The following is a 14,770-nucleotide window of genomic DNA, read 5'->3' as shown; positions in this document are numbered from 1 at the left end:
ATAAGTGCAGCAGAGGGAGCCTGACCATGCGTCACACGTTTGACGAGTTGGGAGTGAGAACGTGTTGGATGGACACATAAAGAAATGAAAAATGACATGTATGTGCTAACTTTCTAAACACTTTGTTACATTTATGATAAAGTAGATTAAACACATTTACGTCGGCCTTGGCTCATAGTTCTTAACTTTAAATGAACTTTGTCTGAGTGTGTTTCAGGTCCTGCACTCTCAAAGACTGAATGAACAGCATTGCAGCCATGGGTCACTGTGAGCATCACAGGGAAGGTTGACTTTATTCAAAAGTTGAATAAAGAAACAAACTAATTTTTGCCTCTTTTTATTAAAACCACTTTATAGAACATCACATCAGTTACAATGATGATGTCATTTATAGTTTACAAATGACAAAATGTTTACATAAAATCATGACAGTGTTTACATGATATCACCCACTACTAACATTACTTTATTTACTGTATCTTTTAAGAAATACCGCTACTTATACAGCAAAAGACTAAAGAATATTTAACAGGAGCAGGTTTCATTTTTCCTGGTTTTATTATCACACTGTTCACCAAACGCAGCAAACCTTCACCATCTTATCCTGAAGGGTCACCTCTTCACCCTCACATGGAAGAAGTAATCTGATTGGCATGGTGGTATGTTTGAAGCAGATCCCTTGTGTAGCGCTGGAAACCAGTCACAATGTTTCACCCATTTCATCGGCTGGTTTGCTGCAATAATGCAAAATAATTAGTAACTCTATAAATAGAAGGTAGTTCTGCAAAATCACTCAGTAGGATGTTTGTTCTAATTTGCTATGAGCTCAGAGCGCATCGAAAATAAAACTAATAGGCTATAAAGAGTGATATGAACATATTTAGAACTTACCGGAATGAAAATGTCTGGAGCACCAACAGATATTTGGAGATGGAAGAGAACTGCACGTCAGCTCGTCTCACAGCTGCTATCCAGGCTGGACGCCTTCATTTGGTAACATCGATACACGAGCTGCTCATGTTGCTTCCAGGTTGGGAAAGAATGAAAAGATAAACCCTTTTCGAGCTTATTCTCTTGCCGGTCGTGCGATCGAACATTGCAGCCGACCACACAGCAAATACGAACCATGGCTGTTGTGTGTGCCTTCGCTCCTTTTTCGCTTGCGCTTTGTTTAGACCCCCAAAATGGTGGATCGGGCCAAAATCCTTTCCACGCCCACCCCCGTGACATCACGCTCCAAAGCCCTATTAAAAAATATAGCTAATTGCCTCCCCCACCGTTCAACAGGCCGGGGAGGGGGACAGAAACATAAGAATGTCTTTGATCATGCAGTTTGAAACCAAGGCTTACAAATTTAAGTACAATAATGGCAACATTTAACAATTTCAACCTAACACCACCTATGAGCAGCACTTTGGCGACAGTGGGAAGTAAAAAGTCCCTTTAAAACAGGAAGAAACCTCCGGCAGAACCAGGCTCAGGGAGGGGCGACTGGGGATGGAAATGTTGATTATTTTCATTATTTTAATATTTATTGTAATGTAAATGATATTTCACCACATTATGCTTACCACTGACTTCAACATTAGTTAGATCCCCCCTAAACCCACCCCCATACACATAGACACACACACATGTGAAGTAAAAAAAATATAATAGTAATAGTAAGTATGGGGTCTTCAAAACAGGAGTGCACAAAGCCAAAGGTGATGTTACAGGAAATATAAGTATGTTCTGTCCTCATGCTTTGAATACTTTGAATGATTGGTCCCTCTAACAGAGGAACATCCTTTGTTTGTTCCACAGGTTTGAGGACCAGAGGAAACTCAGAAGGCACAAACATGGAGGTGACTTTCTTTCTCTTTGGTTCCTCTCACTGTTGACAGACTGCTACTGTAACAAAGAAATAAAGCAGTCACAGTGTGATGGTTCAGTTTGTAGACTGTTCCAGAAATTACAGTCCAAGAAGGAGAATTCAAACAGGTAGGTGACAAAAATGGCCGCCCAGACGGAGACTCCAACAACAAACAGAGACACTGTTGTCTGAGAGGTTCAACGAGGCAACGTGGAAATATTTACCAGCACAAATGATTTAACCAAGTCAGAGTCTCTTCTTTTTATGTGAAGAAGACAGTTTGTCTCTGTTTCAGGACGTCCACTACGAGAACTGTACTCCAGGTTCTACACGTGAAGACTCGACCTACCAGAGCCTCGATCCAGCCGGCAGGGACCAGGACCAGACCTACTCTACACTCACACATCACACATGAGACTCTCTGGATTCACACCTGGGTTTGTTTCCTGATTCCAGGGTTTCACTCAACATTTTCAGTGTTTAAAAAAAAAAAGAAAATCATAAATTAAACAAAAATAAAAGAAGAAAACTGAAGCTTTCTAAATCTGTATAACAATGACAGTGATGGCTTTACTGGAAAAAAAGCTTCCTTTCAGTGAAAACCATGAATCAGTTTCAACACAGACACAAAAGCTGTTTTACAAGAAACATCCGTCCTCTGACACCTCACTGCAAACATGTGCTTCCCACTTCACCTATAAGTACATGTTTTGTTTTGTAACCATTAACAGAATCCTTGAAGTTTTAGGTCTATACTGAACAGCAGTGGAGACAAAAGGGTTTTTCCTTCCCACTGTCACCATGTGCTTGCTGATTGTTGGGGTTTACTCGTCTCATAAAACGAGCAGCAACTGCAAAGCTGAGAGAAGAATTTATAAAATTAACAGATAAAGAGATTCCCATTTTTATTTTCAGCCAGTTTCCATTTTGGAGGGAAAAGGTTTCAAACTCGTCCAGGCCTCAAAGCTCACCTGTGTTCTCCCTGGTAGAAATAAATGCATGAAAATAAGGCTTTAATGAAGACAAGGAATGAACATAGCTTCCTTGAAAAAGTTCCACTTCACTATTGAATATTACATCAAATAAATACAGTCAATGAAAATAATGAATTATGCATTTGCTTCACATGGCGAACAGATTTAGGCATTTACATACAAATCTCTCCAAATATGCATAAAAGCAATAAAATATACACCACTCACTACTCATCAAGATGAAACACAATTCAAACTTACAAACAAAGCTTCTTCATGGCATAACAAGGTGGATGACGAAGGATTAAACAGGGAGACGTCTGGTATGCCTCATTGTGCAAATCCCAATACAAAAATGGCTTCCTGCATTACCCCACTCTAAACATCCAATAGGAAGGAACAAGCCAAGCCACAGAAAAATTCACTTGACCGCAGTCTCCAAGCTAACCACTAGGAGATGCTAAAATTCTCAACGTGCACATAACATTACAGAGCCATATATATAAGAAATGATTAGACAGGAAGACGTGGCTTGTCGTTCTTGAATACTCCTGAATGCTAAAAAAAATGAATCTCAAATGTTCCAAAACAATAGTGTAATCAGCTCCATCTTGATATGTGCACTGAATTTAAGTAAACACTTTTTAGCAGAAAATAAGCGACAAAAACAACACACTACAAAGGTGGAGCAGGTCAGTAATATTACAGTGTTGGGGTTGTGTTGAGGTGGTGAGATCCAACATGCTACCTGTAGCATGCTGCTAAAGCCATAAACAAGTATTTACAAAAATCTAATATCCCAGACTAGGTACCAGGTCTCTGCCTAAAACTAGTTAATTTAGAGCATTTTCAAATAGAAACATCTCTTACATTTAAAGCAAAATAGCTTAAATATAAATCAATGACATCAATGTGATCACACATTAGTGGGTATCACTTCAATTTGATTTTATGTACACAAATCACAACAGTAACCTCAAGGTACTTTATTGTAACCCTACAATAATACACATGTCACATGTGGTATCCACTGAAATGTCAGAATCTCAGCTAAAAGCTCACAAAACCATTTCAATAACCACCAAACTCTCTGTCATCTTTTCTTTATGCTTCAGGTGTGTGTTCTTTTCAGAGACAATACTTGGTTTATGGCTATGTCTGCATTCTGGGCACTTCAGATGTCGTGTACTGCGGCGCGATCGTGGCTCAAGAGTTGGCAGTTCGTCTTGTAATCAGAAGGTTGTCGGTTCGAGCCCCGGCTCGGACAGTCTTGGTCGTTGTGTCCTTGGGCAAGACACTTTACCTGTTGCCTACTGGTGGTGGTCAGAGGACCGGGTGGCGCCAGTGTCCGGCAGCCTCGCCTCTGTCAGTGCGCCCCAGGGTGGCTGTGGCTACAATGTAGCTGCCATCATCAGTGTGTGAATGACTGAACGTGTAAAGCACTTTGGGGTCCTTAGGGACTAGTAAAGTGCTATACAGATACAGGCCATTTACTGCAAAAGGCTGAATTGGTTCTGGACGATGCATCCCTCTCGCAGTGTGTTGACAGTAGGGATGGGTATCGTTTAGGTTTTATCCAATACCAGTACCAAACCGGTACTTTTGAAACGGTGCTGGTGCTTAAACTGTGCTCGAACCGGTGCTTAAAGAATGAAGAACACACACTTTGTCCAAAAACCTCTCATGTTCAGCTGTTTTTTTGTAAAAAGATAACAATGTTAGCCTTTTCTGTAGCTATGGGGCATATATGGCATCACTCTTAGCTGGAAGCAGTGCTTAAACAATGGAAAAACACAAACTTTGTCCAAAAACTTCTCATGTTCAGCTGTTTTCCACTTTTTCTTTGGTCATTTTAGCCTTTTTGGCCAGGGTGAAGGGAGTATCTGCCATCAAACCCATATTTGGATGATGTACTCGTCTGATTCTGATTCTGATTCAAACAAGAAGACAGCCGCATGTAGCTATGATGATGTTTGCTAGTTCACCTTACATGCATTAATGTAATAACGTGGTTAGCCTACTCAACGTAAATTACACACGAACAACATTAAGCTACTCACGCAGAGAAGAACGGCTGCTGCATCATCATCCTCATCATTTCTGCTACACTGGCAGGGCTAGGGGCCAGGACTCTCCTCTTCGGGTTCTTGGGGGATGTTGCTAACTCCGGGTCCGATAACAGGCACCACACCCGCAGTAGATGTGCTCGGTGTGAGGTCTGGCAGCAAGCTATCAAATACGGTTCATTTCTCGGCTTTTAAAAAAAACGCTATGCGTCGCCAGGTGTTTCATGAGATTCGAGGTGTTACCTCCTTTGACAGTATCACAGTATCAGCTTAAAGCACTTGTTGCTGCTGAGTTTGCATCTTTTGCTGTGAAGTACAGCAGGACTTTGACCGCTTCGCCTTGGGCATTTTTAATCTGTAGCTCTGCTCTAAAAGAACGTACGTACCAGGGCCCGCCTACTATCCTTGGAAAGGTAAAATGATTGGCTAGAATCCAAAGTGTATGACTTCTCAGGGGGAAAAAGCACCGAAATAAAGCACCGAAATGTGCGCTGCTTTTCGGTCTGGTTACTACCGTTTATATCAGAACCGGTACCCATCCCTAGTTGACAGTAGCACTCTCCTCACATTTTGGATGTGTTGTTCGAAGCTTGAGCTAAAGACGAGTACGTCATCCAAATATGGGACACACACTTCATCCCTGAGGTCTCCCAGGCATCCCTCCATGTAGCGCTGGAATGCTGCTGGGGCATAAGTAAGGCTGAATGGGACCCTCACCCACTCATAGAGTCCCCATGTTGTTATAAATGCAGTACAGGGTCTGCTGCTCTCACTCATGAAACCCTGGTGATAAGCCTTCCCCTGGTCCAATACTGTGAACAAGGAGTTGCCCCCGAGGTTTTCCAGGATCTCTTGTATTCTCGGGATGGGATGTCTGTCGGGCAGTGTCATTGCATTCAAGAGCCTACAGTCTACGCACATGTGAAGGTCACCATATTTCTTCCTCACATACCACAGGTGAAGAATATGAAAAACAAGATTTTTGGATCCAGCCCTGATTGAGTAAGTCCTGTGTGTGTGCTTTAACTTCCTGATAAAGGTGTCTGGGGATTGCATATATGTCTTTTGCACAGGCCCATTGTCTTTTAGCTTTTAGCTAGTATCTCCAGGTACAGATCTTTAATGCATCCCACGTCCCAGTCATCTTTCGCAAAAACATTGCATTCCTCCCTCAGCATCTGTTTTACCTGCTGCTGTTTGTCACTTGTCAGATGGCGCAAATCCACTGGTGGGTCCCAGGGCTCAGTTTGTGTTGTCTGACTGGACTGCACTGTGGGTGTGGAAGCACTACTGTCTGATGTCTTAGAAAGCTCACCCTCCATACATTTTACCTGCGGCATGTAGATGGCATCAGCATTGTGCAGCCATCCCAGTGTAGTGCGACCACAGAGGGTGATATCATGGTCAGTCATATTTTCCACAGTCACTGCAACTTTAGCATTATCTTCTGAGGGGAGCTGAATTAGCCGTTCTCTAACAACTAGGCCGTCTGCTCATGGTGTGTCACGATTCGGCTCCAGCAGTGCATGGGACCCACTTAACACATTCTTATTTAACCAACCACAATGCACTGTCATCATGTTACGCTTCGAAACAAAAATAAAACACTGTTAAATAAGTGTAGTCTTTAGTAAGTATTTCAGTATTTACTTTAGTAAGTTTTATAACTACTTTTAGATTGCAACACAAACTCACCTACTCTGAGGTGAATTTGTCCAAGAGGACTTTTGGCTCATGGTGGCTCATCCTCGAGCCCTGGACCCAGCTCAGGAGTGGCACCACAGTAACCCTGACCCACTGAGCAGGAAACCTGACCATTTTTTGTCCTCATAGAGACTTCCCCTTGGCTAAATTCTAAGTATTGAAATGATTGCAATAAACTCTTCCTCTGTGTCACAACTTCAGAGTCAGTCATGAAAACAAAATGGGGATTTTCTTTTGGACTGCACGTCCATCATAGACTTCACACCCTTACATGGTGCGACGTACGAGCAACCAGCACCGCTTATTTTTAACCTTAGCAATATGAACTTCCTCTATTTGCTTCTGCAATGAGTATCAGCCCACTGTTTAAAACTAATGCTGTAAAAAGATTTTTATTCAAAGAAATTCATTAACAAGAACAACCACAGCAACTCTGCACACACTAAAGTTCATATTTACCAAAGAAACTCAGATTCTGAATGTTAAGTCAGTTCATGGTCAGTGGAGATGTTTCCTCTTTGTTATTGTGAGAATAAAATAATTCTCCATGTAACAACAGCACAGATATTAACTGTTCCCTCAGTGCTGTGGAGCAATAAGTTTGTCAGACTTGGTCAGTGTTGACGTTCAGCTTCCTCTTCTGCCACGAGCTGACCTCAGACTCAGTGAGATCGCATCAACAGGAAGTCGAGCTGTTGCAGCTGTTATAGACAAAAAACAGCCTCAATGCAACTTTTTGAAATGGACCAGAATGATCCTCTATCCTGGGTCTTTGTGCTGGATGTCATGTTAGCTGTGATGTAATATTTAAGTCTCATTATTATGTCCAGTCAAAATGAAACTAAGTTAATTAAATAAGGAATTATCTAATAAAAATATGAACACAAGATTCCAAAGATCTCATGGAAAAACTTACATCTTTAATGAAGGTCGGACAGATTTACAACCTCAGAGTCAACAGATACTGAAATGCTGTGAAGTCTCAAGAACAATACGTATAAATAACAATGACACTTATGATCATTTAAGAGTTTTAATATTAGAAGAAGACTAAATGAATTTTAGCTGAGGTGGAAGAATCAGCTGGACACATCATCACATTTTAAATTAGTGATGTGAATTCTGGTTTCAGGGATAAATGTAAATATAAAGAGGTGCATGAATGAGCAGGAAGCCCTGCAGCAGACTCACAGACGGATGCAGAGGGGAGGAGTGTAGAGGTGCTGTGGTGTTTGGAGGAGGGACTCCTTCAGTCAGAGAAGTGAGGCGTCACAAGTTCCTGGTTTCCAGTGAAGAAGAAGAGAGGCAGCAGTGAACCATCAGAGCCTCATCATGAAAGTCCGTCACACTCTGATCTGCTGCTTCTTCCTTTGTGAGTACATTCACTTGTTCTTTCTGTCACTCTCCTTCTTCAACATGTTTCTGTTGTTAAACATGATGATCAGAGTCAGCTATGAGTCACTTTCATGGACGCTTCTTCCATTCAAACTGCTTTTATTCATGATTTCATGGATGTGTTTGTGGCCAGTATGGACAGAAGAAACCATCACAGTGAGACATTCATGGACATGTTGCTGCTCACTTCAGGACTTGATAACATGTGAAACCATCGCTTCAAACACAGCTCATTACAAGTGTTTGTTACTTCCTCAGTAAAATAAAGGGAACAAACTCAGCCTGCTGCCTTCAGAGTTTATCGACTTGGCTGAACTTTAATTTGACTAAACTAAGACAATCTGCCTGCAAACATTTTGTTCCTGATAACTCAGATGAAACAGAATAAACTGCCTCACATCCTGCAGCCAAATATAAACTGTGAGTCATCGCCTAAAACCAAAGTGTGAATAACTCAGTGATGTTAAACTTTTAGTTTCCTCTTGATCACAAACAGTTTAGTGTCAGAGCTCTAACAGGACTGAATGTGGATCTTTGTTCTGATCAATGAGGAGAGAAAAGTGAAACAGAAGATGATGTTTAAACTCTGAGCTCTCAGTGTTTCACATTCAGACTTTAGTCTCAGTGTGTCTGTGTGTGAATGCTGTGATCAGACTGCAGCTTCTTACAGGAAGTACAAACAGTAACTGTTGATGGTTCATGTTTCCAACAGCTCTGCAGGAGGGAAACCCTGAAGTCAACATCAACAAAAACATTTCATTTGGAGTCGTTGGAGGAAATCTTACAGCTGAATTCAGGTTTTCTGCTGGAACATGGAAAATATTCTGCAGAGGAGAATGTGAAGGAGAAAACATTCTTATTAATACAACAGATGAGAAGCATCAACATCACAGATACAGCACTGAAGATATAATAGAAAATTTTGCTCCTGCTTTGTCTGTGAGCATCACACAGCTGATCATGTCTGATGCTGGACAGTACAGCTGTGCTGTGGCTGAATCTCCATCATCAGTTTCATACAAACAGTTTGAAGTTGTTGTTGCTGAAGGTGAGTTTCAGTCTAAACTGTGCAAATGTTGATTTCTCTGCTTTGTCTCTGAAAGTCTGAAGAAAAGTTTTGTGAAACTGAGTTTTTTACTTAAACTTTTTATCAGTTTTCACAGTCAGTGACTCTCTGAACAAAACTCCTCTTTACTAAACTGTTTCTTTAACTCTAGTCATGTATATAAACTATGGAAAAGAACATTCGTGCCATAATCTCCATCATGTCAGGATGATGTGAGTGAATCGTGCTGCACAGAACAGAGCAGACAGACACATTTATTTCATCAGACGCTGTGGTGGAGGGTTGTGGGCAGGAGACACTAACAGCTCTATATGAGATCGGCTAATATGATATCTGAGGTCTCGTCTAAGTGATCAGCTGATCTGCTTTCTGTGGTTGAGCTGGACGTCATGAGCATGAACTAAACTGTGTTCAGTTTCTGAGTCTGAAAATGGAAATCAAAGGTTTGTGTGTAAATTAGAATTTATCTGTTTGATCCATGTTTGTATTGCACAGGATTCACTGAGGCGTTCTTAACCTCACACTATTCTCATGTTGCTGGATTAAATTTGAGGCTCTGCTCTGTTGGCACAGTGAGTCCTGGTTCATGTTTCAGTGATGATGTTGGGTTTTTGATTCCTCTGATCACCTGCACAGGAACTGAAGCATTCAGGGTTAAAGCCTGAGTTTCCTAAACCACAGTCCTGTGTGGACTCACTGAACCTGACATCAGCATGAAGCTTTTTACCAGCTCGCTAAGTTAACCCCTTCGTTGCCAGTTTGTTCACATGAAAGAGGCGGGAGCAACATCTGACCAATCAGAAACATGGAGACATCAGAGCAGCTGATTTTAAGAAGGAAGATAAAACTATAAAGAGGTTAAACACACACAGTAATACAGACTAAAGTAAACTGTGTTAAAGGCCTGAATGAACGCTGCCATCAGTAAGACTGTGAACGAGCTACTGGACTAATAAAGTTTAGGTTTTTGAAGTGATCAGTGTCTCAGCTCATTAAAACACAGAGAATCTGATGGATCATAATCAGCATTTCATTAAATTCATGTTTAAAAGAAAGGTTTAGTTTTTACTCTTTCAAATGCACCTCTTGTTCGAGTTGTGTGCAAATCTGATGTGAGGTCATCGAACAGCTGCTTGTTTTAGGATCAGATACTTTGATTATGAAACAATAAAACTGCAGTAGAAAAAAGAATCAGGGAATAAATTTGTATTTAATAATTAATATTCCTTCAGGCATCAACAGGGAGAAGCAAAGACATTAAACACCACCATCTGCTCTCAGAGGTCTTGGTTCCAGAGATCTGATTGGACAGTAGGTTGTGGTTTCCTGGTGATCTGTGATCTGGAACATAACCTGCTCTGGAGCAGATTAGCTTAGCATATATATTAGCACAGTGATGTAAACGGGTAATAAGTGAACCAGCTTCATATTAAAAAACACGATTAACCCTGAAGTTACGTGGACAAGATTAAATCCTGCTTTGTACAGTAAACACAGTAAAACCTCCAGAGTGACACTAGCAGAGTGTCTGCGTGTGTCACTGTTTTATGATGATGTTGTGATGATGGCACGAGGAGGTCGGGCTGAAGCTGAACAATTCACTTCAAATCAATGTTGAATTCACTGTTCCAGCCACAGACTGGTTGAACTGGGCAGCTCCCAGTGTAACTGTGGGTCAAACTGGAGTTATTGTGATCAGACTGCATCATCTTCAGCACAGATAGTAACTACTGATCGTTTGTCTCTTTAACAGCACTGCTGGATGGAAACGATGATCAGCTGAAACACTTTGATAAAGAAACTGGAAGCTCTCTCACAGTCGGATGTTCCTTTAATCAGGCTGGAGGACATAAGTACCTCTGCAGGGGAGAATGTGGAGAGCATGAGGTTCTTCTTCAAACAGATGGTGAAGATGATTTCAAAGACAGATACAGAATTGGATTTAGAGGAACGTCAGAGGAGAAATATAAAGGAGGAGGAATTCTGTATGTGACGATCACACAGCTGACTGAGTCTGACTCAGGACGGTACAGATGTTCTCTGAATCCAGCTGCTGGTCAAGGTTCATTCAGAGACTTTGAGATCAACGTCACAGATGGTGAGTTTTCCCTAAATATGTTTTTAATGTTGCTAATTCAGTCATTGATAGCTGCTGCTGTTTCAGATAACAGACATGTTGTCTTACTGTGGCTAATGATTTGCACTTTTTCTGGAACTAAAATCTAATTTGACAGTTTTTCTGCAGCAGTATCAAAACTTGGTGCTATTTTAAAATCTGAATTTCAGAATCTTTCTTTACACTTTTGTCCCAGATGTCAGATACTGCAGATCTATGAGACGCTGCTGGTGTCTCACCTTTAAGAATGAGGTGTTCTTTGACTTTTCATTTCCAAACTGGCTGCAGGAGGACTGATGTGTCCTTTTTGTTAAAGTGCTACAACATCAGGAGATGGGAAAGGTCACAACGTTTGAAGACAGCAGTCTGTGTCCACTCTGAGGGACTTTTGTGTTTGTTTCTTGGTTTCATGCACTGGTTTGGACGCATATTAATGGTTGGCTATAGTACAGAAGAATATTAGGGTGGTTAAAATACACCCAGCATGTTGAGCTATGATACCTGCCTACTGTGACGTCAAAGATGTGATGTGACAAACATCCTTACTCGCAGTGAGAGACACACTTTGACACACAGTGATGTGTGACTCTGAGTGTGTGAGCGGGCTGCTTTTTCTCTGCTTTTAAATAAGAACCACATCTAAACCAAACTTCACTCTCTGACCTGTTTCAGCAGTCGTCCAATCAGCCTCCTCACCTTCACTCACCACTGAGCAGCCCGAGAAAACATCTGAAGGTACCATTGTGTCCACAGGTTTTTAAAGATCCTCCTCTGCACACGATCACTGTGGAATTTATATCAAAGAATTTCGTTAATTTAAAATATTTAATAAAAACTTTCCTCAAATGTTGATGGTTTGGTTTAAAATCCACTGCTGTGGTCTACAGAGATAAACTTAAAGATGTGCTGTTGTCCAAACACTGAGACTGTTTAACACAGTAATGCAAAAGCAACTCTCCAACTTACCCTGAGTCTGAATGTAAAGGTTCATACTGGTAAACACTCACCTCACAGGCCTCATATTACTAACATGACAGAGAAAATACTGATTATCTATTGTATCAGGAGGTGTGAGTGTAAACTAACGTCTTCTGAATCTGCTGCAGATGGTTTGCCGTCTGTGGGTCTGACTGTGGCTGTCATCATCATCATCATCATCATCATCCTTTTATCAGTGTCTGTGCTGATATTCTGCAAGAAAAGATCTGCAAAGAGTGAGGCAACAGGAAACACACACACACATGCACAGACGCGCACACACACACACACACACACACACACACACACACACACATGCACACATGCACGAGCACACACACACACATGCACACATGAACGAGCACACAGACAGACACACACTCACACACACACATGCACAGACACACACACACACACACAGAGACAAACACACACGCAGGCAGTGTGTGTCTAAGATGTCTTGAGTTGTGTGTAACAGCCACTGCAGCTGCTGTAACAGGCCGCCATGTTTAACTGCATCACCTGACTTCCTGTTGTTTTCAGGACACACACACCTGTCCTCTCTCCTCACCTGCACTGGTTCAAACTCACTGATGTGTTTTTCAGGTCATCCTGTGGAAACAGAGTACGCTGCTGTCACAGAGGTGAGCTCCACGAACTCTGACATCATCAGAGTTTGACGTTACAGGATTTGAAGTTTTTTCTTCTCCTGCAGACCAACAACGCCGTGTATGAGGAAATCAGAGACGAGGGCGGACAGAAAGGAGCCGCTCCTGTGGAAATCAGTTCAGTTTATGCTTTGGCCAAATACAACAACACGCCTGAAACCACCGATGATTACAGCGTGATCACTGCAGCCACGCCTGAGCACAGCGTAAGGAAAACGCTGGACAGAACAAAGCAAAACTGTAATCTGGGAAAGGTTTTGTGTCTGGGACATTTTTCCTTTGTGTCGTTCATATTGTTGACTTCTACTGTCTGTTGTGATGTGTCACATTTAGCTGCATCAACTCGTGCTGATCTCGCCTCCTGAGCCAAAACCAACTCACAGTTTGCCAAACTGCAGAACCCCTGGCCTTGTCTTCACTAAACTCTCTGTAACTTTGCTCTGTTTCACTGCAGCATCGGTCTTTGCACAGATCATGTTCATGTTGATTCCTGGTTTAATGTGTACGCCAGAAGATTTTGAAAGTTGTTATAAAAGTAAAAGAAAATTGGGCGAGGAAAAAAAAATCGTCTTATTTTTCCAGACACAATAACATCTGCTGTAATATTTACAGCTCTGATGAAGCCTCACAAGTGTTTATTTTAATACTACACACAGTTTGTAATTGCAGAGAAATACTCTTCATTCTGGGCGTGTTGTTTCCAAGCAGGAACCTGAGAAAGACCCCTGGGGTTTAACAGGCTAGCTTCAGGAAACAACATGAACATATTAATAAAAAAATATTCCAGTAAAAACAATAAAATCTCTGTTTTTTGTTTTTGTTTTTCAGGCTGAAGACGACTCGAGCAAACTCACCAAATCTGAGCTGAATAGTTCAAAAGCAGACGTGGACTCTCCCAGCAGCACCTCGCCTGAGCCTCAGGGAGACGCAGGCTCTGACCCGAGCGCCTCTCTGGAAAATCCACTGTATTCTACTGCAGACTAGCTTCTGTTCTGCTGATGGCATATTTTCTCCTGCAGGGTTCAAAATGAAGTCGTTCTCTCACAAAATGTGAGATTCTTTTAATTCAACGATGTGACAGTTTGAGGGAAACAGTTGAATACAGGGAGAGTTTTGACTTTCTGACACACGAGCTTTAACCATGGGAAGAAATTCTGCTGCTGGCTGAAGTAACCAAACTGAAAACTCGGTTAAAGTTTCATATTTTACACGTTCATGCTTTACAGTCTCATCCCTACATGAGTTTGTTTTTCTTTACACCGTTAAGAGTACAGACTGCACATTTTACTGAGCTAAAGCTAATAACTGTTTATTAATTTTATGAATAAATGCTGATTGTTTTTTAAGTGAAGTGGGGAGTGTTATTGGCAGAAGTGTCCTTCTGCACATTCACATGAGGTCATAATAAGGATTTGTTGTGTGAGCATCTTTGCTTACCAACCATGTTCACTATTACATGTTTCATGCTAATGTTCTTTAAAGCTAATGTATTTATTTATTTTAAATTGTTCTGCAGAGTAGCTGTCAAATAAATGTTGAACTCATGGTATGTTTCTTTTTGCATTTATAAAATCTTCCTATTTTATAAATAGTGTGAGATTGTAAACATCTGTTTCAGGCAGCAGCAAACACAGGAAGTCAGTAAGTTTGCATAAGATCTGTTCTTCATGCCTCAGTATGACCTGTGCTGTTGACTGAAATTACCCTGGGAATCATTTACATACGTGATGATTCATGCCACCACTGTCATGTTTTCAGTCTGATTAGTAGAGAAGGACAGTAGGACAGATAAGGACAGCAGAGCGCTGTATGAGCATCTCAGCAAAGACCTTCATCCTGTTGGTAACAGAGGCTTCACAGGTATTTCAGGGGTTGTTCTGTCAGTTTGCTAATGTAAGGTAACTGTGAGAGGCTTTGAGACGGGAGCAGCTGGAAGCTGGATGAATCT

General features: G+C 41.4%; 1 protein-coding gene and 1 long non-coding RNA gene across 7 annotated transcripts in view; both read left to right on the top strand.

Moving 5' to 3' along the window:
• Positions 1 to 14,367, top strand: part of LOC113013807 (uncharacterized) — a 33,975-nt gene extending 19,608 nt beyond the window's left edge. Inside the window, exons 1-8 of one of the 6 annotated variants that reach the window (XM_026154983.2) lie at positions 7,817 to 7,971; positions 8,707 to 9,042; positions 10,814 to 11,158; positions 11,852 to 11,911; positions 12,283 to 12,390; positions 12,761 to 12,798; positions 12,870 to 13,028; positions 13,651 to 14,367. In XM_026154983.2, coding sequence (XP_026010768.2) covers positions 7,932 to 7,971; positions 8,707 to 9,042; positions 10,814 to 11,158; positions 11,852 to 11,911; positions 12,283 to 12,390; positions 12,761 to 12,798; positions 12,870 to 13,028; positions 13,651 to 13,806 — 1,242 coding nt within the window. In that variant the 5' untranslated portion in view covers positions 7,817 to 7,931 and the 3' untranslated portion in view covers positions 13,807 to 14,367. Of the gene's footprint in view, positions 1 to 7,816; positions 7,972 to 8,706; positions 9,043 to 10,813; positions 11,159 to 11,848; positions 11,930 to 12,282; positions 12,391 to 12,760; positions 12,799 to 12,869; positions 13,029 to 13,650 lie in introns of those variants that run through there. The other 5 variants (XM_080295021.1, XM_026154981.2, XM_080295019.1 and 2 more) reach the window with 5 other exon arrangements.
• On the top strand, positions 1,707 to 2,384 carry LOC145422994 (uncharacterized). The gene is made up of 2 exons (XR_013904136.1): positions 1,707 to 1,847; positions 2,151 to 2,384. It is a non-coding gene; the product is annotated as an uncharacterized LOC145422994 (long non-coding RNA).
• Positions 14,368 to 14,770: the final 403 nt, after the last annotated feature.

This window comes from Astatotilapia calliptera, chromosome 20, assembly GCF_964374335.1.
Source record: "Astatotilapia calliptera chromosome 20, fAstCal68.1, whole genome shotgun sequence".
Classification (NCBI taxonomy): Eukaryota; Metazoa; Chordata; class Actinopteri; order Cichliformes; family Cichlidae; genus Astatotilapia; species Astatotilapia calliptera.
Note: the sequence above shows the minus strand (reverse complement) of the source record. Positions and strands in the feature narration are given on the sequence as shown.